General features: G+C 36.5%; 1 protein-coding gene and 1 long non-coding RNA gene across 14 annotated transcripts in view; one reads left to right on the forward strand and one right to left on the reverse strand.

Annotated features, from left to right (window-relative positions):
• Positions 1-23,741, forward strand: part of LOC101883647 (uncharacterized) — a 713,507-nt gene that overhangs the window by 25,970 nt on the left and 663,796 nt on the right. The window lies entirely within an intron of this gene.
• setdb1b (SET domain bifurcated histone lysine methyltransferase 1b) overlaps positions 281-23,741 on the reverse strand; it is a 28,387-nt gene continuing 4,926 nt past the window's right edge. For 4 of the 12 annotated variants that reach the window (XM_087286256.1, XM_087286255.1, XM_087286257.1 and 1 more), the window contains 21 exons: positions 18,206-18,438; positions 17,354-17,514; positions 17,235-17,278; positions 16,652-16,946; positions 16,078-16,279; positions 15,933-16,006; positions 15,512-15,702; positions 15,246-15,375; positions 14,934-15,081; positions 14,716-14,844; positions 14,117-14,405; positions 12,231-12,583; positions 11,702-11,818; positions 11,414-11,583; positions 9,538-9,729; positions 8,721-8,885; positions 7,826-7,998; positions 7,606-7,693; positions 6,530-6,768; positions 6,294-6,382; positions 281-941 (listed from right to left, as the gene is read on the reverse strand). In XM_087286256.1, the coding sequence (XP_087142382.1) occupies positions 824-941; positions 6,294-6,382; positions 6,530-6,768; positions 7,606-7,693; positions 7,826-7,998; positions 8,721-8,885; positions 9,538-9,729; positions 11,414-11,583; positions 11,702-11,818; positions 12,231-12,583; positions 14,117-14,405; positions 14,716-14,844; positions 14,934-15,081; positions 15,246-15,375; positions 15,512-15,702; positions 15,933-16,006; positions 16,078-16,279; positions 16,652-16,946; positions 17,235-17,278; positions 17,354-17,514; positions 18,206-18,438 (3,600 nt within the window). In that variant the 3' untranslated portion in view covers positions 281-823. 12 annotated transcript variants of the gene reach the window in all.

Raw genomic sequence — 23,741 nt, forward strand, 5'->3', positions numbered from 1 at the left:
GATGACTGAAATGGCCTTAAACACCTAGCAGGCACAAGACATCCACATGCAATGAAAATTAGGTTGACATCAGAACCCAATGTCAGGCCAACATCAATGTCCAACGTCCAGCCTAAAATCAACCAAATATCAACGTCTAATGATGTTACAGCTTGAAGTTGTGTGGACGTTACCACTATGACATTTATCAGATGTTGGATTTCGGTTGCCATCCTGACGAATCAATATCAGCATTTTGATGATCAAAAATGTTAAGCCCTGGTCACAGGAAAAAATGACATTTATGGTCTTTGGAGAACTTTAATTCAAATTGTGACAAAAGTACAATTTTGCCTGTTTTCATAAACTTACTGACCAACAAAAGCACATTTACACATTAGCATACAATAACAAAAAACCATGAATAAAATGATAAAAGAAAACACTCGGGTCCTCATTATCAAAACTACATCAGATGTAAAAGAGGACAAATATAACTAAGCAAGACAGAAGGGTGTTGAGACTGATGATTGCATACATGTAAAAAAGAAAAGAAAAAAGAGGGATATTAATGGGAAGGACTGCGTAAACCACAGATAGACATTGTGATAGACACAATGTGCCCATTTAGGGTTTAAGGCGGAACCCTGTGAAGCAGGACATGCTCACGTACACCTATTTTACAAATTCAGTAAGTTCCTGAACAATTTCCCCCTCATTCAGTGTCTGCAGAGTTCTTATCAGTAGCACAGACATCTCTGTACTAATTCAGCTTCCAGGAGCTCCAAGTAAGTGTTCAGTGGCCCAACAGGAGATACCTTTAGTGCATGTGTTCAAGAGTGTGTTACAGCAGTCGTCCTCTGCATTCTGTTGATCCACAGCAGCACAGAAGTTCCTTGCCCTCCACACTGCCTACCTCATAATTATAGTCCCACGTCAGCTCCGTCCCTGCTCGGATTCGCCTGTAAAAACACAAAGGCAAGAGCAGTGTTTACATGCAGCCTGATAATCATTTAATATTCTGACAGTAAAACAGTTCAAACTTAATCAAAAGCCGTTAGTTAAACAACTCAAAGCAGAAACCAAACTTAAATCTAAAGCCTTTACAGCTGGTATTAAGATGTACTTGTCACTTATGTTAAATACAATTTTAAGCAGGGTCTGAAACAGTAGCTATGTTTCCATTAAAAATGTCAATTAAATGTATGCGCAAAACAGTAATTTTGCATAAACGGGACAAAGAGAACAAAATCGTTACTTCCTGATAAACTGGCACCAAAAATCAACAGTAAAACAGAATTTACAGTGATAGGAGACGCTGCGTGAAGCTTTTCCTTATTTAATAAATTTTTTGCACCTCAATAGATGATGCCGACACACAATGAATGCGTGGTAGTGTTTGAAGGTCTGAGATGCGGAGCACAGACGCTCTTGACAGTTCTGGAGGTAATTAATAATATAATAAAACTGATACTGAAATGGTTAAGGCATTTTATAATAACCAAAACAACATTTCAGATGATTTACAATGTGCTGGTTTGTCCATTCACACACATTTTTATCATCTCTTACAACAAAATCACAACTTACAACTTCACGTGACTTTTTTTAATGCACATACTGGAATTTGTTCGGTAAAAGTGTTTCCATCGTAGTTTAACCTCCTAGGGCTTAATTTTCCACATAAGTGGACAGCACATTTTAGCTTTTAAGCGGCTATTTAAAATACCTTGAATGTTTTTATATTTTATTGCAGACATACAGCGTCATCTTGGAACTGTTTTGCAGCATATGAAATGTCCCAAACACTACTTTTAACTGTCCAAAATGGGGGGAAAAAATAGTTTTTTACTTTCTGATAGTCAAAGTAGGTTAAAAAAATTCTATGTAAAATAGGCTTGGGCGGTATTACGGTATTATGGTATACCGCGGGATCTAAAAATAGCAACGGTGTCAGTTTCAATACCGTTATACCGTCATAAAATATTAAATATCCTTTATTTAATGCCTACAAAAACGTATGTGTGGTTGTCATCACGGGACAGTGTGGAGGAGAGAGAGAGAGGAAGAGGGAGAGGGAGGGAGAGAAGGGGGAGAGGGAGGGGGAGAGGTGACGTGACGAGTCGCGCTTCAAAGTGTCCTGCAGTTTGGGAGTTTCGACTGAACAGAAGGGAGACGTGGTTAATATGAACGAGAGGCCTGCATTAAAGCTAAAGATCTTTGACCGAACCCGGCGAGACCCGAAAAAATCCAAATCCCTGCATTAAAATCCATCCCTGCAAAGGTGAAACAAATGATGACGAAGTAGTAAAAAAAGAGAATTTTGACGGCGGTCAAGTCAGTCACTAGCTCAGAAGGAGCGGTTATTCCAGCCGCAGGTATTTCGCGGTCGCTCATACACTGCGTATTACGGTAGAGCCCTAAACCGCAAGCTGACAGGTAAAAAGAAGAGGCCATTCGCTAAAGTGAAACTGCTGTCATGGAAAATTAAATGCATGTTCCTGACTGGTAGAAGATGAACAAACAATCCTACCAAAAACTTGCAAAATCAGCCGGATCAGAACTCTGCATCTCGACCTGTAGCCGCAGGAAAGGGTGTTCAGTTCTGCTGGACGCACCATGAGTGAGAGACTGCGCTAAAGCCAGTGGATTTAATAATGTTCCTCCACAAACAAACGTAGCCTAATCTTGGTGCGTAAAGGGTTTTTAAATTATAAATAAATATTAATTAAACCATATAATCATAATGTAGACAGAGTATACAGGCTAATGGTGGCATTATTCTTTTATTATTCAGCTTCACCGCCGCCTTAATGCCAGATTGTGAAGAGAAGTTTCGTTATTGCCAAAATACCCGTCATCATTTAGAGTTTATTTTAATTTGATTTGTTAAGCAAGATTACTTTTCATTGGTGTGTAGGCTAATTTAAAGGCTGAGTGCATGTACCTAGACCTATAGAGCGCTGAGATGTTACAATGTTACAGCTGTAGGACTTATTTTATTTCTTTGTTCCAACTTTCAAGTGGCCTATAGTCTACGCTTGTTATGAATAAATGATGTTAAAACATATAAATGACTCATTCTTGAAAAAAATGCATTAGAGCTGTGTGCATGAGCACATTTCAATGTAGGCTGTGAACGGGTTTGGGCTGTATAAAGCTGTCAATCAAAATGTACCTGTCGGACTCGGGACCTATCAGGTATAACTGCTGTTCCGCGGGAGCCGGCCAGATTTCTTACGGTGTGGGAGTAAATTTCTGAATATCTCGCGGGAGAGATGTGTGTGTGTGTGTAAAAGGGAGAGAGAGAGAGAGAGAGAGAGAGAGAGAGAGAGAGAGGGGTGCTGTGCGTCGCTTTGCGCTCTCTCTCTCTCTCTCTCTCTCTCTCTCTCTCTTTCTCTCTCTCTCTCTTTGACCGCGAGCATAAGGTCGCATAGAATGTATTCAGTTTCTGAATGGTTTAGGCTTAAGCCAACAGTTTGGTGACGCTGTCTGAGCCTTACGTCATAATTTTTTTTTATTACGCCGGTAATACCGGATACCGGGGTAAAATATGGAGGCGGTTTGACGGTATCAAAATTTGGATACCGCCCAAGCCTAATGTAAAATAGGCATTCAAAAAAATTCAGGTAAAAAGTTTTTTATGTAAATTCAGACCCAAGGTTTTTATTCTAATTAGGTTCTAAGAGGCCCAAATAACAAAGAGAAAAATGCATTAAAAAAACACCTTGTGCCTTCAGAGGTTAATAAAAAGTTTATCCTATTCAGTGTGCATCTTGGCGTTTACATCAACTGACTTTTTATGCACATAGAAATAGGTGGATGGAAACACAGCTATTGGGAGCTTGTTCCTATACCACTTCCAGAGGCAGACGAAAATGCAATAGAATTGGATTGTGTTAATAGTATAGATGCTAATATATTTAAATATATTCAAACAGTCACAAACACCACCTACTCTCTGCATACTGGCCCAGGATTTTTTTTTATCACCAATTCAATGGAAATTATTTAAAAAAAATTTTCAAAGGTCCCATGAAATGAAAATAAAAGTTTTTAGATGTAATTAACTGTATAATAGTCTTAAAGATATCTATAAGCTAGTGTGCTACAAACCGCTGACAAAATTAATATTTAGACAATATAAACCTAATATAAACATCCAACGTTTGCAGTTTGTCACTTCCACATTAAATGGATCAACAATTTTTTTCATGTCACCTCATACTTCTGTTTCTCAACAAATCTTGACCAATCAAATGCTCTCTAGTATCTGACATGCCCTGCCCCTTTCATAACACTTCTAAAGCTACCTAATTGATTCAGAATATATCCTATCACCAACAATACATCTCAATAAAAAGAGTTTTTTTTTTAAAGCATGTATACAACTAGGGTCTGCTTGTTTTTACAGCTGCAACTAACGATTATTTTGAGAATCGATTAATCTGTTGAGTTTTTTTATTAATTGATAATTCGGATTAAAAAAGAAAAACAAGAAAAGCCTTCATTTCCCATTCTTTATTCAAAAAAGCTCATTCCTGAGCTGTAATTATAATAATAATAATAGTAATAATAAATTAAAAAACAAAGTAGTTTTGTCCTGTTTTCAATCCAAATATCTAAAAAAAATAAAACTTAAATCATGATACATACAAGACGCATGAAATAGAATAAAAAATTGTCTTGTTTTCTGAAAAAAAAAAAACTTAAAATGAAGTGATTGTTTGCTTTAAGTTAAATTATTTGCCAATGGGGTAAGAAAAATAATCTTAATGAGATATAATCGCAAACAGAACTTTTAGGCATTATTTCATTTTCTCTTCGTTTTTCTTGTCTAGTAATCTTGATTTAAGATTTTTTTAGATATTTGAACTGGAAACTAGACAAAATGACTAAGTGAGAAAATGCAGTGTAGCTATGACAACAGATGGAAAAATGCCAATCTTGCAATGCAAAGTATACACCGCTGCTTTCTTTCTGTTATTAACTCTTTCACTGGTAAGTTTAAAAGATTCTATATGGTCCTGGTGTGAGCTTTATTAGGCAATCATTATTTTAGACTGTTTACTCTTAATGTTTCCGTGGCGATGCATCATGATTGTCATGTGACACGCCGCAGCCACAACAGCGCTGTATGACCGATGTATCCCTTTTATTTTGTTTTTTTTTTTCTTCTTTAATTCAACAAATTCACACGCTTGCTCATGTCATCAACTACCTGATATTCTAATTCACATAAGCGTGTTGGTGATCCTGGTCTATATTGCGTGTTTGTCTCATTCATTAAAAGTAGAACACGCAGGATTCAGCACGTAAACTCATTAGTTACTCCCCAAATGCATGCAAATAAGTGGCTGTTGAACTTAGAGAAGAATAGATTCAACTTTATAGTTACGTTCACTATGTGAATCTAATATGAATTAAACATATCTGCAAATTGTTAGACTTCCTTGTGTGCTTTACAAACACTTAATGTAGTGCTTTACTAGTACTTGTGTTTATTTACAAGTCTAAAACACACATTAAGCATTAGGCGGTTAAAATACTGCATAATTGTGATAATATGATACGTCTTTCTCTGGTTCAGCGCCAAAGCTTAGTTTGAATTTTTCAGTTGCCGCTTTAAGGGTAAATGAACTAACGCTAACTTATCATGCTTATCAAGCTGGATAACGAGTAAAATATCAGCACCAGGGACTTTACAGTCCTCACTTCAAAATGGAACAAAAGTAGGATTCTGTAGTGATTTACCCTGCTTTTAAACTCGCTTCCTCCTCATCCCTATCTTTGAGGTACTGAACTCTGTATCAGTGCGCAAGAGGGGCCGTGTTCACTCTGCTCCGCGCTGAACTTAAGTGTCTTTTTAAATTTTTTTTATAATCAAACGTCCTCATGTTGCGTGACACAACAAATTGATAATGAACTTTGTCGCTTTTAGTGATCGATTTTTAGCGATTTAATCGATTAGTTGTTGCAGCCCTACTTGTTTTGACACATTATTTTAAATATGCTAAGAAATAGCTAATTAAAATTTGTTTTTTAATGGGGCAAGTGAAAAAAAAATCCTTAGTTAAGTCTTAAACAAGTCTAAAATTTTCTTCTTGATGGTCTTAAAAAGATCTTAACAAGTCTTACATTTGACTTGGTGAAACCTGCAGAAACCCTGATCTAAAAGCTAAAGATTATGTTTAACAAAAGTAGCATTTTTATACACTAAGTGTTTGACGATGGCAAAGGTAGCATACTGTAACTGTGAATATAGTCGTATAATATTGGCTGATAAAAAAAAAAAAAACTGATGTCATGCTCACTTGCTAGCAAAGAAGGCCACCCAGGGAAAGCGCAGGTCGTGAGTGTCCACAAACACATTCTGGACAAACAGATTGGGGCTGCAGCTATGCTGTGGGACAAAGACCGCAATAGAGAAGAGATGTGAACACAGTAGTTGTGAACTAAAACTAAATAAAAATAAATCTGTTACAGGATCCTTTTGTATACCAATGAATGAAATGCAAACATGTCAATTGCAAGTTACTCAAGGACTCACGTTGAGGTAGCGTCCGAGGTTGCCCTCTAGTTTGGCATCAATGATGTAGCAGGATTCCTCCCCATCAAAGAACAGGCGGGTGTTTTTAGGGCCATTGTCTCCACCTCCTCCTCCATGGCCGTGAGACGGGCCTGACCCACCGCCTCCTGCACCCCCTCCACCTGATTTCACCATCATACTGTGGGACTTCAAAGCAATGCCACGTGTGGACTTCACAGCCACCTGCCTCTTCACCACAGCTGACAGAAAGACACACAGAGAGAAAATATCCAATATGCTGCATTCCCCAGAAAACGAAGATGTTTTTAGACTTATTGTTTGATTCTCATGCAGGAGATTAACTGCTCATCAACAAAGCTAGCTTTACTGACAAATGCACATGACAATAGTCTTCAATTTTGAGTGCAGCCTTAGTCAAAACCACATTATTGACATTTTAAACTTTTTTTTTTTTTTTTTTTTAGACTTTCTCATAAATGCAACATTGTTTTCTGTCTATAATGCTGTTTAGGCCCAGTGCAAAGCAGTTGCATTGGTGTTTGTATCAGATATTAAAACATCATTAAAACATTTATGTAAAATAGGCTACCTCTAGATCTATTTAAAAATTAAGCATTAACAAAAAAGCTGTTAAGTTCCATTTATTCCAATAGAAAGAATTTGCATTTAATTGTACTCAGATTGAAAGAAAGATTGATAAAAATAAACATAATTACAGCTCCATTAACATTTTACATGTTTAGTATGTATGGAGTTACTTGCATTATATAAGCAACTTTGAAATGTAGGTTGCTGCACGTTTTAAGTGACATATTCTGGTAAATAGAGTAATAATTCTTTAGTAACTTCATGGTTGTAAGACTATCTGACCTTCCTGTGCCCATTCAGCTTTCACAACCGGTTGCTGTAGCATAGCCAAAATGATTAAAATCTCATTTATTATAAATATGTAATATATAAAGCATCACATTTATTTCTGTTCATGCTGCACCAATAAAACATGCAGATTCAGTCAGTTGACAGAAAAGTGGAAGTCCCCTGATGACTGAAGCAATTTGCCCTTTTCCTTTACTTACCCTGAGTCTTTTTCTCTCTCTCCTTATTGTCATCTGATCCTGAGCTGATAGTTTGCACATCGTCACTGTCGGAGAGAGTCATCACATCCTGAAACAAAGACAGATTATAATAGAAGTGAGTAAGGAGGTAAAACTGCATCAGAAAGAGGAACAGAGAAACAGAAAAGATGTCATGCAAAAAATAAAACAGGAAGTCAGATGAAAGGAAAACCCCATTCACCTTCTTTTCAGTCTTTATTCCTCCCTCCACCTTGACGCTCTGATTGGCAGAAGTAGAGGACTGGTTAGTGAGCCAAGATGCCACTTTGCTCTTGCCAGTCTCTTCTGGCATGTGTGGAGGCTTTCTGTCCTCACCTGCAGAAACACTCATTCCATCCTTGCTGTCTTGACTCTCTATAGCAAAGGTAAAAAAAAAAAAAAAAAAGTAGAAGTGTAAACAAAGCATTCTGAATGATGAATTTAATTACTTTCAGTGTAGGAAGCATTTTGTTTTACAATTATTTAAATAATATAAATAATTAGATTATAATTAGAATATAATTTGTTTATTATAATTTGTTATTGTATTCATGATATTTCAGTCACATAAAGCATATTTTAATAAATATATTAATAAACGTTATTGTTAGTTGTAGTTCAATGGGATTTACCACTAAAATAAAATACACTGTATTTAAGAGACATAATTTTTCATAATATATATTAAACAATGTTACATAATATACTAAAATATTTATTTTAGTAATGATAATTTCTGCATTATTAATAAATGTTATTGTTGTTATTATTATTAACTGTACAAATCATTTCACCACAAAATGAAAATAATTGTTTATGACACACAAACAACCCAGTATTTCTATTTACTTATTTTTTATTAACAATTGTTCAAGGCATGTTTGAACACAAAAATTAAATACATAAACATAATATTGCGTTAATAAGTATTACTAAACTGTCATGTAAGCCCTACACTGTCTTGACAGGTTTTGAGAATTTTCTATATAACACTGACTCGCATAACATAACACTTTCTCAAGCCTGCCCTCCAGTGGATGCCTTCTGTGTCAGTGTTAGAATCTCTCAATTAAAACATCTTAATGCTCCCTCCTCACCTTCCTTCAATCCCTTGGCCTGTCTGCGAGTGGTGTAGCTCCTCCACACCGAACTGGTGGTGTAATATGTGTCTTTCACAAAAGTGTCATCCGAGCTGTCGCTATCGTCCTCATTGGAGTCGTCATCTTTTTCATCATCGCTCTCTTCAGAGGAATCATCTTGGCCTAGTAAGTGGATCATAAAAAATATTATATACATGTGATAAAATGATAAGCTTCACCTGCTAGATATCTATTACAATACAACAAATGTGTTACTAGATAGAAAGAAAATCTAAAAATATTTTGTTTAAAATTAACTGCAATTAAAAAATAAAAACCACATGCATAAATATAAATAAACATTTAGCATACTTTAAATGCAAACTACATAACATACAAGGATTTTGGATCATGTTTGTGGTTAGTGTGAAAGAGGACTTGAAAGAAGAAGTTTCTTGACAGTGGGACTTGTAAGCAGAAGGTGTTCTCCAAGGAAAGATTAGATGTTTCAGCCTGATCTCACGAGGAAACAAGTATTTTACGTTTTGTCAGTTTAGTGGCTAATTCGTACGAGTTCAGTCATACAAAAATGTACAATTTTAAAAAGGAGGCATGGCACCCAACACCAACCGTCATTGGGTGATGAGCAAATTTTACAAAATTGTACAAATTCATACGAATTAGCCACTAAATGAAAAAGTTACGAATTGCCGTGAGATTGTGTTGGATGTTTCCGCTTTTACACAACCATTAGTACATCAATCAGATGTGTGCGTAGGTCTCTCACTTTTGCCAGTTGTGCTGCTGTTACGCTCCTCCATCTTGTTGGATTTACCGTGTCGGGAGGAAGCAGGTAGTTTAACTCTGCTCATGTCCACACCGCTGCCTTCGCTGTCCGAGCAGTGGGCTTCGCTCTCGTAACCTTCCTTAAAGTTCTCCACGCTCTCAATGTGGTCTAGATTGGCAAAATACTCATCGCCCATTTCCAAACCTTCTTTATCGGCAAAGTCATCTGTCAGGATCTTTCCTGAGAAAGAAACAAAATATATATAAATATATATATATATATATATATATATATATATATATATATATATATATATATATATATATATATATATATATATATAAAGGGAGATCTAATACAAGACTAAACACTGGAGTCATTCTCTTATTATTGAACTGAAGTTGGGATGTGTAATACTTTTTAAAAACATTTTATACTGCAGTATCGTTTAGCATTTTTCTCAGGCTCAATTCAGTAATTTTACTTATATAGCAAAGAATTTTCAGCAATTATTTTCATCACTTTAAACATGAAATAACTGAACATGAATATAAGAGGCTTAAAAAAAATCATAGGCCACAAAAGATTTCTGCTGGCACTTTTTGTGAAAGGTTTTATGGCAGATTTTTGCAGCTTAACTCTTAAATAAAAAAAGAAAAAAAAAACAGACAATAATGTATATGAAATCTAACTCAATACTCTGGAATTCAGGAAAATGTATTTGTTGGTGTGATTGTACTTAACGATAGGCCTGCACGATTAATCGATTTTAAACTAAAATAGTAATTTGAAAAGCTGCAATTATTTCAATTATTACTATGGTGAGGGAGACGAGCCCGCAAAATTAAAACGATCCAACTAACATTACTTAAATAGCAGACAACTGTTACAGCAGAACCCACAAGCCCCTATTTCACTGCCATGGAGATTAAATGAAAGCTGTGAACTCCATCTCTACTCTGCATATGTGTGGACCTTTGACCTGCTTGCGGAAGGTAACGTTTCGTCCCCTCTTTAGGCTGTTACATTGATTCTTGTTATTCCACACACACAATAATATTTACATTAGTTTATTTTCTATAAATGCTTATATTGTTCTGTGTATTTACTCAAGTTTTGTTTGATGCATTCAAAAAGAGAGTTTTCTTTGAGCAGGTCAAATTAAAGGTACACTTCATTTATCTGACTGCTTGTATTAAAGGACAAAATTGTATTACAAATAATATATAAATATAATTATAAATTATTCGTTTTAATACAAGAATTCTTGTGCTATGAAGCAAAATCTAAAAATGTTTATGGAAAATATCATCAATGCATCGTGAATGTCATAAAATCAATAAGAAAAATGTAACAACCAAAATGTAAAAGGTTTTATATATTTATATATAAGACTTTATATATAATTTAATTAAATTTAAAATACTTTAGTCATTGTTTTCATTTGTCCTGACAACTTTATTGGGAAAAATGGTTTTACATAAACAGTAGCATAGTGTAGTGTAGTGTAGTTTGTAATTATGCTTGGTATTTCTTTGGTGCTGTTAAAACCACCAAATCAAACCTGCAGTTCTTTTATGAAATTAAAGTATATAGCATTTTAAAAATCACAAAAATCCCAAATCAGATAAATTGCAATTAATTTTTTTCCACCAAATCGTGCAGCCCTACTTAACAATATCATAAACAAGGAATGCAATGTTCCATAACAGTCATTCTATCTTCACTGAAACAAAACACAACATTAAGTGAATGCTTTGAATACTCAAGATGTGTTTTTGTTGTTGTTGTTTTTTTGCAGAATGAGCAACAATGTTAAGTCACACATCATTATAAATATATATAAAAATATGATTTTAATATATTATGTTATTATCGTAAACATTGTACACCCCCAGTCTAAGGCTTTTTCTTAGTGTTTTACCTGCATAGATGCAAACAAAGGAGCCCTTGGCGATGTCATCAAGACACCGAATCCCCCAGCCTTTATTCTGGGTCTTAAAGAGCTGCAGTCTGACCTGCAAACCGTGCTGAACCAGACGATTAGTGCACATCTGCATATTACAGCGGCACCGCTTATTACATTCATAGATCCTGAGAATGTAAGAGAGAGAATGAAAGAGGAGGAAAAGAGAAGTTTGACAATTAAAAGATGACATTAATTTGAACTCAACATGTGAATGACACTAAAGAGTTGGTTATAATCACACACCCTGTAGGGAGACATTCATCCAGTCTCTTATAATGGTATCCAGCGTTGGGGTTGATCTGCCCACCTGGAGTACATCCTGTAGCCTGTAGAGTCAGCTGATGACACGAGCACTTGGATCTAAAAACAAGCAAAGGTACACAATGAAAGAAATCAAGTCTTAGAAATCAACTCTTTGCGTTTTATACCAATGCAATGCATTGTATATTTCCCAGAGAAGTCTCAATTTTGAGGTTAAAAAAGTCACAAGATGCAGCAAAACGCAACTCACCTTCAACAAACACCTTAAATGTGTTAGCATTCACTCACTTTTCTCAAATTTTTGAAAACAATTATTATTTAATTCTTTTCTTTCAAAACAAAGAAGAAAATGTGTGTGAGAGGTTGCTACTGACTTTTGTACTGTCATGTATTTCTAACTGAGACAAATAACTAAACTTGCATTTAGTAACTGTTCCCAATGTGCACTAAGACATATTTTGTTTGTTTGTTTGTTTTACTTCTCTTATGACAGCTTATCAATTATACTAACTTGTCTCTGCATCCATCGGTGCAGTCACAGCCCACCAGGAAGTCTGCACTGGTATTAATATATACTCCATCTTCTGGGATCCTCTCTTTGCTATAGGCCACGCTGGGTGGTGGCGTGTTGTCAATCTCATTCACACAGGACAGGGGAATGTCTTCACGACCACTCGTGATGTCTCTAATGAAGTAGAAGGGCCTCTGAGGTTGGAATCGGCGGTCCACCAGCACATAGGGGTCCAGACAGAACATCTCCAGGAAGATGAAGTCACATTGAGTCTGGAAGAGGTAGCGCTGGATCTCCGTCATATTCCTTAGACTCAAGCCACACGGGGACTTGTAGATGACGTGGAATGACATCTGAAAGAGAGGTACAAAGTTCACTTAAATTAGATTTTGCATTAATATGAACTATAAATCATGGAGATATATGGATCCACCGCTAGAAAAAACCTAATGGTTGATTACTAGTTTCTAGTGGTGAACACCAGAAAATTATAACAAAACTTCATTGGCAAAAAGGTCAATAGTCAGTAAGAACGCATGAAGCACAGATCACTTTTAAATGAAGCAGCATGATAAACTATAACCTGGACATACTGTTTTTTTTTTTATTTAAAACTTTATTGAAGCTTTTATTTGGGGTGGGAATAAGAAAAAAAGATGCATCTTGATGCTTTCTCTAAAGATACTGAATCAATTCTCAGTTCAGAATGTGTTCTGTATTGAAATTAGATTGTGACAGTGCAAGTGTGAATGAGCTAGAAACAGAAAAATCTCTATATATATGCTGCTGAATAACCTTCATGTGAACAAAGATCAATGAACTTTTGAATTATTGATTATATTTAAATTTCTGTTGTGCCACAAAAAAAAACTCTAGTTGCCATGGACATGACACAACTCGGCACTTCTCCAGTTTGCAACCAACATTATGATCACCAAAAGACAGACACATCTTTTTTTTCCAGGGGGAGTTTTTTTCTAATTTCTTTTAGTTTGGCTGGAATTTTTTTTCTGAACATTATAATGCTCTATAACACTCTATAACACATATAAAGGCAGGTTTATACTTTGATCGAGTGATCAATGTGACCCACAGTGACTGCCTTGCGCGTAGCCATGCATTTATACCTTTGCGTGATGTTGGTATTGCTCTGCAATAACACTTCTGAAACACAAGCTGGCAATAGGTTAAGTTCCTCTGTGTTGAGTTTCTTTGTGGGTGTTTTGTTTTATCTGAACGCTACAAGTAGCTAAAACTTGCTCATTCAGAGGCAGGGACCGGCGGACGTGCAACAACTTTAATCATAAGGTAAACAAAAAACAAAAAGTTTACATCTGGAGCTTCTCCACAAGTCTCGACACTTGTAAACACTCACTCCATTGGGCTCACAGCTCATACCACCCAAGCGACCAATCACAGAGCTTGCGCTTCATGTTGTTGCGACATGTAGTTACATTTTTTGAGAGGTGTGTGTCAGCATCAGCCACGGCAGGGGTTATGCGATTGCATTCAGGCTGTGCCAAAGCATAGGAGTGCACTTGAAGCAAAAGTATAAATCAGTCATAAGGCTCTCTTAAAGTACATTTTGTTCTTTGTAAATGCTGTTTGTAATATGGCATTTTAATGTTACATTCAGAGGTTGTTTATCCTAGATAATACTTTAATAAAATAAATATTTTTTAAGGTGGCAACACTGTCATACAGAGATTCCTTATCATTAAACAAAAGCATATAGAAACTCTAATTCTGGTTAAGTTGTAAATATGGAAATAGTTTTACAGCAGAAGAAATAGTGAGAGAAAAGGAAATGAAAAGAAAAGGTTTTAAAATTAAATGATGACTAGAATCAGAATCGCATCGTGAACTGCACCTTCAACTTTACAAACCTTTCGGTTAAGGCGTCTGCGGCCAGTCATGCGGCGAAATTCATAGAGCAATGGTGTAAGGAGTGGGTTGCGTCCTCGATGCAGGTTTGGACGGGTGGGTCTGATGCGCTTTAGACATTCTGGGGAGCAGTTGTGTGTAAGGTAGAAGAGTCGGTCATTTGGGGCCTGGTATGACGGCTCCTGGGGTACGCGCTCATTTGTGTAGGTTGAAATAGCTGTCTGCACAGTTTGAGGGGCTGGTGTGATTGGTGTCAACGTGTGCACGGGTCCAGACTGCAAAAGGAAGAGCCTGTAAGCAGAAAAGCAAGGTGTTGGTATGCTGCAAAGACTGTAAAGCTAAAGTTCATTTATCATTCAAAGTAGCTAAGTAGCTTATTCATTTAGAAACAAAGTAACCATCTTTATGAATACATCAATAAATCAGAAAATTCTTCAAACAATAAATATTGGCACACTGAATTTGTTAAAAATTAAACAAGTAACAAAACAACCAAATATTTCTCTGAGATGCACAAATGTTCTGTTCCAGCTTTGTAATCATTTTTGTAGGTGAAACAACAATAAAAACAGAAAGTATTGAATTGAGAATTGTCACTAACCTGGATGTATTGGTCTGAAGAGCATTGATTATTGGTTTAGGCTGAAGGTCAGAGGGCATGCCCTGACGAGGCTGCAGTGCGAGTTGACCAGTGCTCTTCTTAGCCATTTGACTCTTAAAACTAGGACTCCTGAAATGGAGGAAATGAGAGAAACATGTTTTAGAACTTGATCTCGGTAAATAAATGTAGCACTATGAGAGAACAGATAAAGCACTCACTCTGTGCGGGACGGTTGCGGGGGTCCAGCAGGCTGTGGGGCTACAGGACGAGTAGGAGTGCCAGGAGTTGCGGCACCACCACCAGTAGATGCGGCAGCACTATTGTCACTGGTGTACTGAACTACAGGGCCCTTTGTCCTCAGTGCTCCTACAAACACAATCAGTTTTAGTTAATGCAAACTTAAAATGGCAGAGAAGGGACAAATCAACCAATAGCATTTTATTATTACAAATTAATAAACAATTTTAAACAATATGGGATTAAAAGGCTTCCAATCTTGCTTTGTGAAAGACAAAAAAGTGATCAGTTACCCATATTAGGCCGCTGTCTTTGTTGACCAGCCATTTTCTTTTCTTGACTGTTAGCCGTGTTCATTTTCAGATTAAACATGGGTTCTAGTCGTGTGGAGCCACGATAAATCCATTCACTTCGCTTATCATCCTAAAACATAATACACATCAAACAATATTAATATTAATCAATACCTCTACTATATAAATGAACATGATATTTTCATTTAAAATCATCAACTCATTTTATGATATTTCATAACATTTTAACAGGATGTCAAACTAACCAGGAAGAGCATTTTCACAAGGCTGCCATCCACTTCTTCCACACGGCTCTTCCACCATGTTCCCTCCCATTCAGTTTTTATAATTTGCCCTGGCTTCAGTAAAACCATGGGTCTGTTAGGATATGATGTGATATACTCCTCAATGAAATCTCTGCAGGACGCATCCTCAATATCCTCCCAGGTCTTTTTCACTGAATACAGGCAAACAGGAGGAGACAGAGCCATTATAACTACTCCTTTAGTGGAATTAACACCATTTTATTTCAAAACCATTCATGGAAATGTATTATTTATTTAAAACCTTGTCTATTGATAAAAATGGAATTCCAATTAAAAAGATCAGCATTACAAAAGGTGTTTGACATCAAATACTAAAACATAAAATAAATTAAACAAAAAAGGAAGAAGAAAAAGTTCTTACATGGTCTGCAGATAGGGTAGAGCTCAGGCAAGCCCACATATGAGGCATAACCATCATCAAAAAAGATCAGGAACCTGCAAAATACAAAAAGTCAGCAATGCAATGCATTTAAATCAACAAACCCAAAGTGCTGTGTTAATCTTACCTCATACGGTTCTTGCTGTTGGGCATCTCAGCGACTACGCCTGCATACAGCCAGACTTGATTACCATCCTTGTACCTGGCAACAACTCGGGCTCCAACAAACAGTCTCTCTAGTGTTGGGTGGTACTCAAAGGCCACATGGTTCCCAGAGAGAAGACTCTTCCCCTTATTTTCAAACCTGACTTTGTACTTAAGATTGTTGCCTGTTTAAAAAAGTTAATAAATAAGATACCAAAATAACAAATATTTTGTCATCCGAAGCACTCATAGCAGGCCATTGATTTCACTAAACGCTTTTAAAAAAAAAGTACAAATGACTTAGACACTGAAACACAGGCTTGTTGATGTTTTGAATAGTTATTGTTAATGTGTGATTCATGTTAACTGTTATTGTTTTATGTTTGTTTTTTTGTTAGACCCATGTGATGTATACTCCCTAATCTTGGCCAGGACGCTATTGTAAAAGACTTTTAATCTCAATGTGTCTTTCCTACTAAAATAAAGGTTATAATAATGATAATAAGGCCATGTAATTAAGAGTAAAGTTAAACAGATTTCAAACTGCATGGACTTACCCACTTGTTTGATGGCAACAAGTGTTCCACGATGCCACGTCTTGGTTCGTTTTTTACCCAAAAGCGTCATGTTTATCTTGATACTGTCCTGTTTTATATTAGGGTTTGGTTGAGTGGGCGTGTTTCTTGGGGCTGAGGACATAAACACTGCTGGAACAGCTAGAGGACCTTGTCCGGGAGGGCCCCCTGTTTTAACTGGTGTAGTGACCCCTGATTGGGCCGTTCTGTTGACAGTCTGAGCCAGGTTCTGCACCTGCTGAGATGTTCTTTGAAGGGCAGCTGAAGCCTCCTTAAGCTTCAAATGAAATCCAGACACAACACACAAAGAGGAAACATCAACTGAACACTTTAAAAATTAGGACTGGGCAATAAAACAGTAGCTATAGCGATATACATTCTCAAAAAAAATTAAAGAGTTTTGATTCAATTTAATAGATTGTTAATGCAGTATGCAACCAACAACAAATGGCGCACAGCTCAGTTCTTCACATTAATTAAATTTAATCATGTGGATTCCTAATGAAGTTACTAAATTCTACAGTAAACGTGCGGTTTGTCAGTTGATACAAAGGCATTCCCTTACCGCTGGGTCCTTGGCTTGAGTTAAACTCTTCTTGGGAGGAACCACTGTGTAGAAAAACACAATGTTACTGTAAAATCTTTGCATCTATAAAATGACACAATATAAAACCTCGAACTTACAACATCCCACAGCAATGACATCATCGTCATCATCATCATCGATCTCAATGACCTCAGAAGGGTTTGCCTTGCCTCCCTCATCATCTGAGCTGCTTTCACGATACACTAAACCCATGTTACTGTACACTTCCTTCACCAGAGCTTCACACTGAACCACAGACCTTAAAGCAAGCAAACAAACAAAAAGAGATTGAACTTCTTCCAAAACCTGGATTTCACTCAAACCAAAACCTACAGCAACTAATAAGAAATCTGCACTTGCTGATCTGAGGCTGTGCTTTCGTTCAGCATATCGTTTTCTTTTTAGAAGTTCTTACCACATAATGAAAGAATTTGTATACTACATGATTATTCTACATTAAATCAGTCAATGTAACAGCATGATATAACATTCTCTATATTAAATAACACAACATTCAAACCTGCCATTTCTTAGCCAGTGTTGACATAATTTTATAAATTCAATATTAAATCGATATTTCAAGTGTGGATTGTTAAAACATTTCCTCCATTAAGCACACAAAAAGTATCAGATATATAGTAATAGATTCAATGGTGTACTCCAGTGTGCTAAATTTTCATTGTTTTTGTTGGTATGTAATTTCTGCAAGCAAGCATACACACATGACTATTGCATTCATGCCTCGTGTTATTCACATCATATAATGTATAAAAGAGCATTCCATAACATAACAACACTAAATTAAAAATGTAATAGTTGCAAATAGCTTCCTGTATATTTCTGGCACATTGTACATTTGTGCATTATTAATGTTTATTTTGCCTATAATAAAAACCTGAACATGAATAAAAATTAGTTTGGTTTAAATCAAATAAACTCTTTACACTTACTCTGAGGCATTGGAGCAAAGAGCATCGATATCAGCAACCTCCTTCTCACGCTGCTCAACCCACTCCTGCAGCTGCTCCAGATCAGCTTTCCTCTTCTGCACAGCCTCGCTGCTGTCCACCTGCTCCTCGATCCACTTGCGCAGCTCATCCAAAGACACTCCTAACTCCTCCTCCAACTCTGGTTCCAGCTCCATCTCCATCCCTGAGTTTAAACCTGCATCCACTTCCATGCACTTGAAAAAAAAAAGAAAACATGTTAGTAAACACCATCACAGAATAAACCATGATGCGTTTTTGTATTAAGTGTGGAGCAAGCAAGCACATCAGTCTGGAGGAATTTTAGCACATTTCTCCTCAGCAACTGAGCTTTGAATCAGTGATGATGTTCTGTGTATAAACAACTCATTGAATGCACTTCCACCCCAATTCTATAGTATGGTTCTATTATAATCAAAGTTTGTCATTCTTTTTATGCTCTTCTTTGCTTTTTTCTGGCTCACAATCACATTAATGTGTTTTCCAACAGCAATTTTTTTTTATCAGTTTGGTCAAAAAAATATGAAATACTTTGTTAAATGAAGAAGATTTCCAGAAAGAAACACTAAACTTTGGCAACACTGTACAATAAAAGTTTGATCTGTTAAGATTACCCATGTTATTATTACAATTATTTAATGATTCTGAGGCAACCTGATATAATAAGGTATAAATAATTTAATTAATGCTAAGAAAGTTTCTTAAATATCTAATTAAATTAATACATATTTTCAAGTGAATATGGTCACATCTAGGCTGAGTTAAAGGCATAAAAAAAAGTTATTTTCGTAATACTTATTCTCAATTTGTTCCAAAGTTTTATGCATTTAATTGTTCTGTTGAGCACAAAAGATGTTTTGAAAAATGTTAAAAACTGGTAACCATTTACATTGAAAACAAATACTATGGAAGTGAATGGATGCCAGTTACTAACATTCCACAAAATATCTTCTTATGCGTTCAACAGAAGAAAGAAACGGATTTGGATCAAGCGAAAGCATGAGTAAATGACAGAATTTTCATTTTTGGGTGAAGTACAGTTTTAAGGTTGCAACATATCTGCTGAACCTTCAAAGTAATGATACAATGTCAGACTAAATACTGCCTGCTATGACCCACTTCATTTCCTAGTATTAAAGTATAAAAGTCATAAAATGGGATGACACTTTAGCCACCTCTGAGCACTACTGCAAAGAATATGCCACAGCAGAAGCTGTTTTTTATTTTGCACTGTAAATTATTCCAAGATTACACCACAAACGAAGAACAAAAGCATGCATGAAGTGTCATTGCAGTCTTTAACAAACAATAAGAGGTAGCATTTACACACCAATTTTTAAATGTATATTTTTATACAGGATGATGGTGGGTAGGTATGGGACGATAAGTTTGGAAAAGTCAAGGTTTTAAAACCGCCAAAATATCCTGCTTTACCGTTTCGAAGGTAGGTGTAAGATTTTTTTAAATGTTTTATTTATTTGTTTAGTTTTGTAGGACAACAGTATCTCCAGCAGTAAAGATATCCAAAAATGCTGTTTTAAATTTAAATCTTAATACAGCCCATGCCTAGTGGTGGATCGGATAATATAGTCTTGTTTTTGACAATCCATTATGCTGTCTTCACATTGACTTTTTCAAAAGCAAAGCAGCCATTTAAAGGGATGGTTCACACAATAAGGAAACTTTCCTCATAATTTACTCACACTCAAGTTTTAAGATTATGAATTTCTCCTGTTGAACACAAACAAGATATTATAAAGAATGTTGGTTAAAAAGCAGCCACTGACTTCCATATCAAAAAACAAAAAACACTATGGATGTCAGTGGCTGCTTCCCCCCCAAACATTCTTCGGTACATTTTCCTTTTTTGTTAAAAGAAGAAACTCAAACATGTTTGGAAAATTGCAGGTAACGTAAAGAGAGTGAAACTTTAAGGCATCAATTTAAGGTAGCTGTGTAAAGACGACTTTAGTATCAGGTTTGTTTACATGTTCCCTATTGCTGTAAATACAAAACTGTACCAATTATAGTGTTGTAAACAAATGTCACATAACTTCAGCACAATAACTGATCGATAAACAATTAAATTACTGTCACAATGTAAACATGACCAGTTCGCTGATGTGTAAAGCAACAATTTTACTACCTCTCTTTAACTGGATACGTGCAATATTTAAATCACTTGAAAAAGCCTCGTTCGAGTAAAAACACTTGATCAGCCAAACAAGTCGAGACCCCTGATGTTAAACGCGCGCAACTCGCGGATGAGAGGGCAAACACACAACTGTGGCCTTAAAAGCAAAGAAAACATGCAAATACAAATGTGTACGATGGTACGTTGGTATAAAGTTTTGTGTAAAACACCAACACGTGAGGTTGAAGAGAAAGACTCGGAAAGCAAGTGAGCTTCATTGAATTGTGTTGATGCTAACCGAGTTAGCTTAACGTTACCTCACCTAACGTGTCTGCGCCTCCAGCCCTTTGTGATTTTCTCCTTTCCGCCGTGCCTCAAATGACAGGTAAACAAACGGTAGTGCGTTTAAAGTTTTCTCTTATATCCGTGACATTTTAGTAATGTAGTTGTTTTTAATGTTTTGATAATTCACTGGTCATGAAACATCAGGCACACCAAAATCACAATGAATGTTTTTTGGGTGATGATCATGATCACAAGCTGGCCAATCGGCGTTCGCGTGGGGAATGAGTGGCAGTTCAAGTGAGCAATCGCGTGCGAGCAAAAACCGGGAGCACCGCCTACCATAACGGGTAGTGCTTTACATGACTACAACGCATAACACTATCGTTCTTGTTTAATAGGGTTGTCAGAAAGAAGTCAAAACAGATATCAGAAAGTTAAAAACTCGACTTAATAACTTTAAGGGAATCACGTACATGTAACTGATTAATAATCTTATTTTTTACTGATTATCCATAATTGGTTTTAAATTCAATAAAATACATTAAAAATGTAGTAACATTAGCCTTTAATAAAAAAATTGCATGAATAGAATATGTAAGGCATTCTTTAGCTCCATTTTGTTATATGCAACTTCAAATATTAGAATATTTAAAAACAGACACTAATGAAATCCACAATGACTTATTATAGCAGTGTTTGTATGTAAACCAATCACAAAACAAGACAATGAAATAGAATACAGTTTGTTAGTTTAATCAGTTATTGTTGTCAAATAAATACAGGGGAAAAAAACAAACCCACACAATGGTAAAAGAGGAAAAAAATTACATTACACTCTCACTTAGTGAATAATGACTTCAAGCCCCTCACCATGACAACTAACAAACAGCATTAATACATACAGTAATTTTTCCCTCAGACAAAAAAATGTTCAGACCTATAACCAGTACTAACATAACAACTCTATCCAGTGGATGTGTTATTCTTGAAACAACAGACAAACTGAAGTGTTAATTCCCCAACAATTTAGCTTCTGTTATTAGTTACTCATCCTCATGTTGTTTCAAACCCTAAGATACTTTAGATGAAATCTGAATGATCTCCCTCATCTTCCATAGATAGTGATGTTCCAAGTCCAGACAAATACAACAAAAAAGCTACAAGAATACTTTTGGGCAACACATAAAAGTAAAATAATGACTTTAATTCAACAGTTTCTTCTCCTCTGTGTCAGTATACGGTGCTATACTGGGTATATTGGGTGAACTAAACCTTTAATTGTAAATGTTGTAAGTCCCGACTGTAAGGACCTGACAGCCAGATTACTGTGAAAACAGGAAAACAAAGAAGACTGGAAATCATTTCTGATCCTCTTCATATTTGTTTACTGAAGATCAATAAATCAATTTTCAACATTGTCAGGCAGTCTGTTTCAACATTCAACAAAATCTTACTTATACTTCCACATACTAATCAACAAAGATGTATTTACTCAGATCATAGCAAGAGCCAAATCACATGACTGCTGTCCTGCCATAAATCCTAAAATAGCAGTGCAGCACACACATAACCAATATTTTACAACCAGGTATTATTTCTTTTTCATGTCAAGGGACCTTCTTAGGGTTCATTCACTATATGTATCATGTCCAAATAAAAGTATAAATGTACTGAAATAAGGTTTCAATTTTTTCAGTTCTAAACTATTTAATTAATTTATTATGTAGAGCAGAATAACTAAGCTACCTTTACAAATAACTATATCATGAAATGTGCATATGCACTCACCGGCCACTTTATTAGGCAAACCTTACTAGTACTGGGTTGGACCCTCTTTTGCATTCAGAACTGCCTTAATCCTTTGTGGCATAGATTAAACAAGGTACTGGAAATATTCCTCAGAGATTTTGGTCCATATTGACATGATAGATTTGTCAGCTGCACATCCATCATGTGAATCTCCTGTTCCACCACATCCCAAAGGTGCTCTGTTGAATTGTGATCTGGTGACACAATGCTCAATTGGTTCTAATGGGCCCAAAGTGTGACAAGAAAATATCCCCCACACCATTACACCATCACCATCAGCCTGAACTATTGATATAATCAGGATGGATCCATGCTTTTATCATGTTGTTGATACCAAATTCTGACTCTACCATCTAAATGTTGCAGCAGAAATCAGAGCAGGTGTAACCCCGCCGTTCCTTTGCCACCCAACTCTCTCCGAGCTGGTATCGAACCGGTGACCTTTCGCATAGTCGGTTGCTTTACCAAGGAGGGTAAAGTCCATTGCCTTTAGCATCTGTTGCTAGAGCACCTTTAGAGGTCAGAGGAGTGAGGTTTACCTGCACAGCACTTACTAACTGGCCTCTGTTACACAGGCAATGTTTTTCCAATCTTCTATTGTCCAGTTTTGGTGGGCTTGTGCGAATTGTAGCCTCAGTTTCCTGTTAGCTGACAGGAGTGGCACCAGGTGTAGTCTTCTGCTGCTGTAGCCCATGCGCCTCAAGGTTTGTAGAGCGTTCAGAGATGCTCTTCTGCACACCTCGGTTGTTAAGTTACTGTTGCCTTTCTATCAGTTCAAACCAGTCAGGCCATTCTCCTCTGACCTCTGGCTTCAACAAGGCATTTGGATATTTTTCCTTTTTTTTCAGACCATTCTCTGTAAAGGCGAGATAGTGGCGCAGTAGGTAGTGCTGTCGCCTTACAGCAAGAAGGTCGCTGGGTCGCTGGTTCGAAAATCGGCTCAGTTGGCGTTTCTGTGTGGAGTTTGCATGTTCTCCCTGCCTTCGCGTGGGTTTCCTCTGGTGCTCCGGTTTCCCCCACAGTCCAAAGACATGCGGTACAGGTGAATTGGGTAGGCTAAATTGTCCATAGTGTATGAGTGTGTGTGTAGATGTTTCCCAGAGATGGGTTGCGGCTGGAAGGGCATCCGCTGCGTAAAAACTTGTTGGATAAGTTGGCGGTTCATTCCGCTGTGGCGACCCCGGATTAATAAAGGGACTAAGCCGACAAGAAAATGAATGAATGAATTCTCTGTAAAGTGTAAACCTTAGAGATGGTTGTGCGTAAAAATTC

This window comes from Danio rerio, chromosome 16 (assembly GCF_052040795.2).
Source record: "Danio rerio strain M-AB ecotype USA chromosome 16, GRCz13ab, whole genome shotgun sequence".
Classification (NCBI taxonomy): Eukaryota; Metazoa; Chordata; class Actinopteri; order Cypriniformes; family Danionidae; genus Danio; species Danio rerio.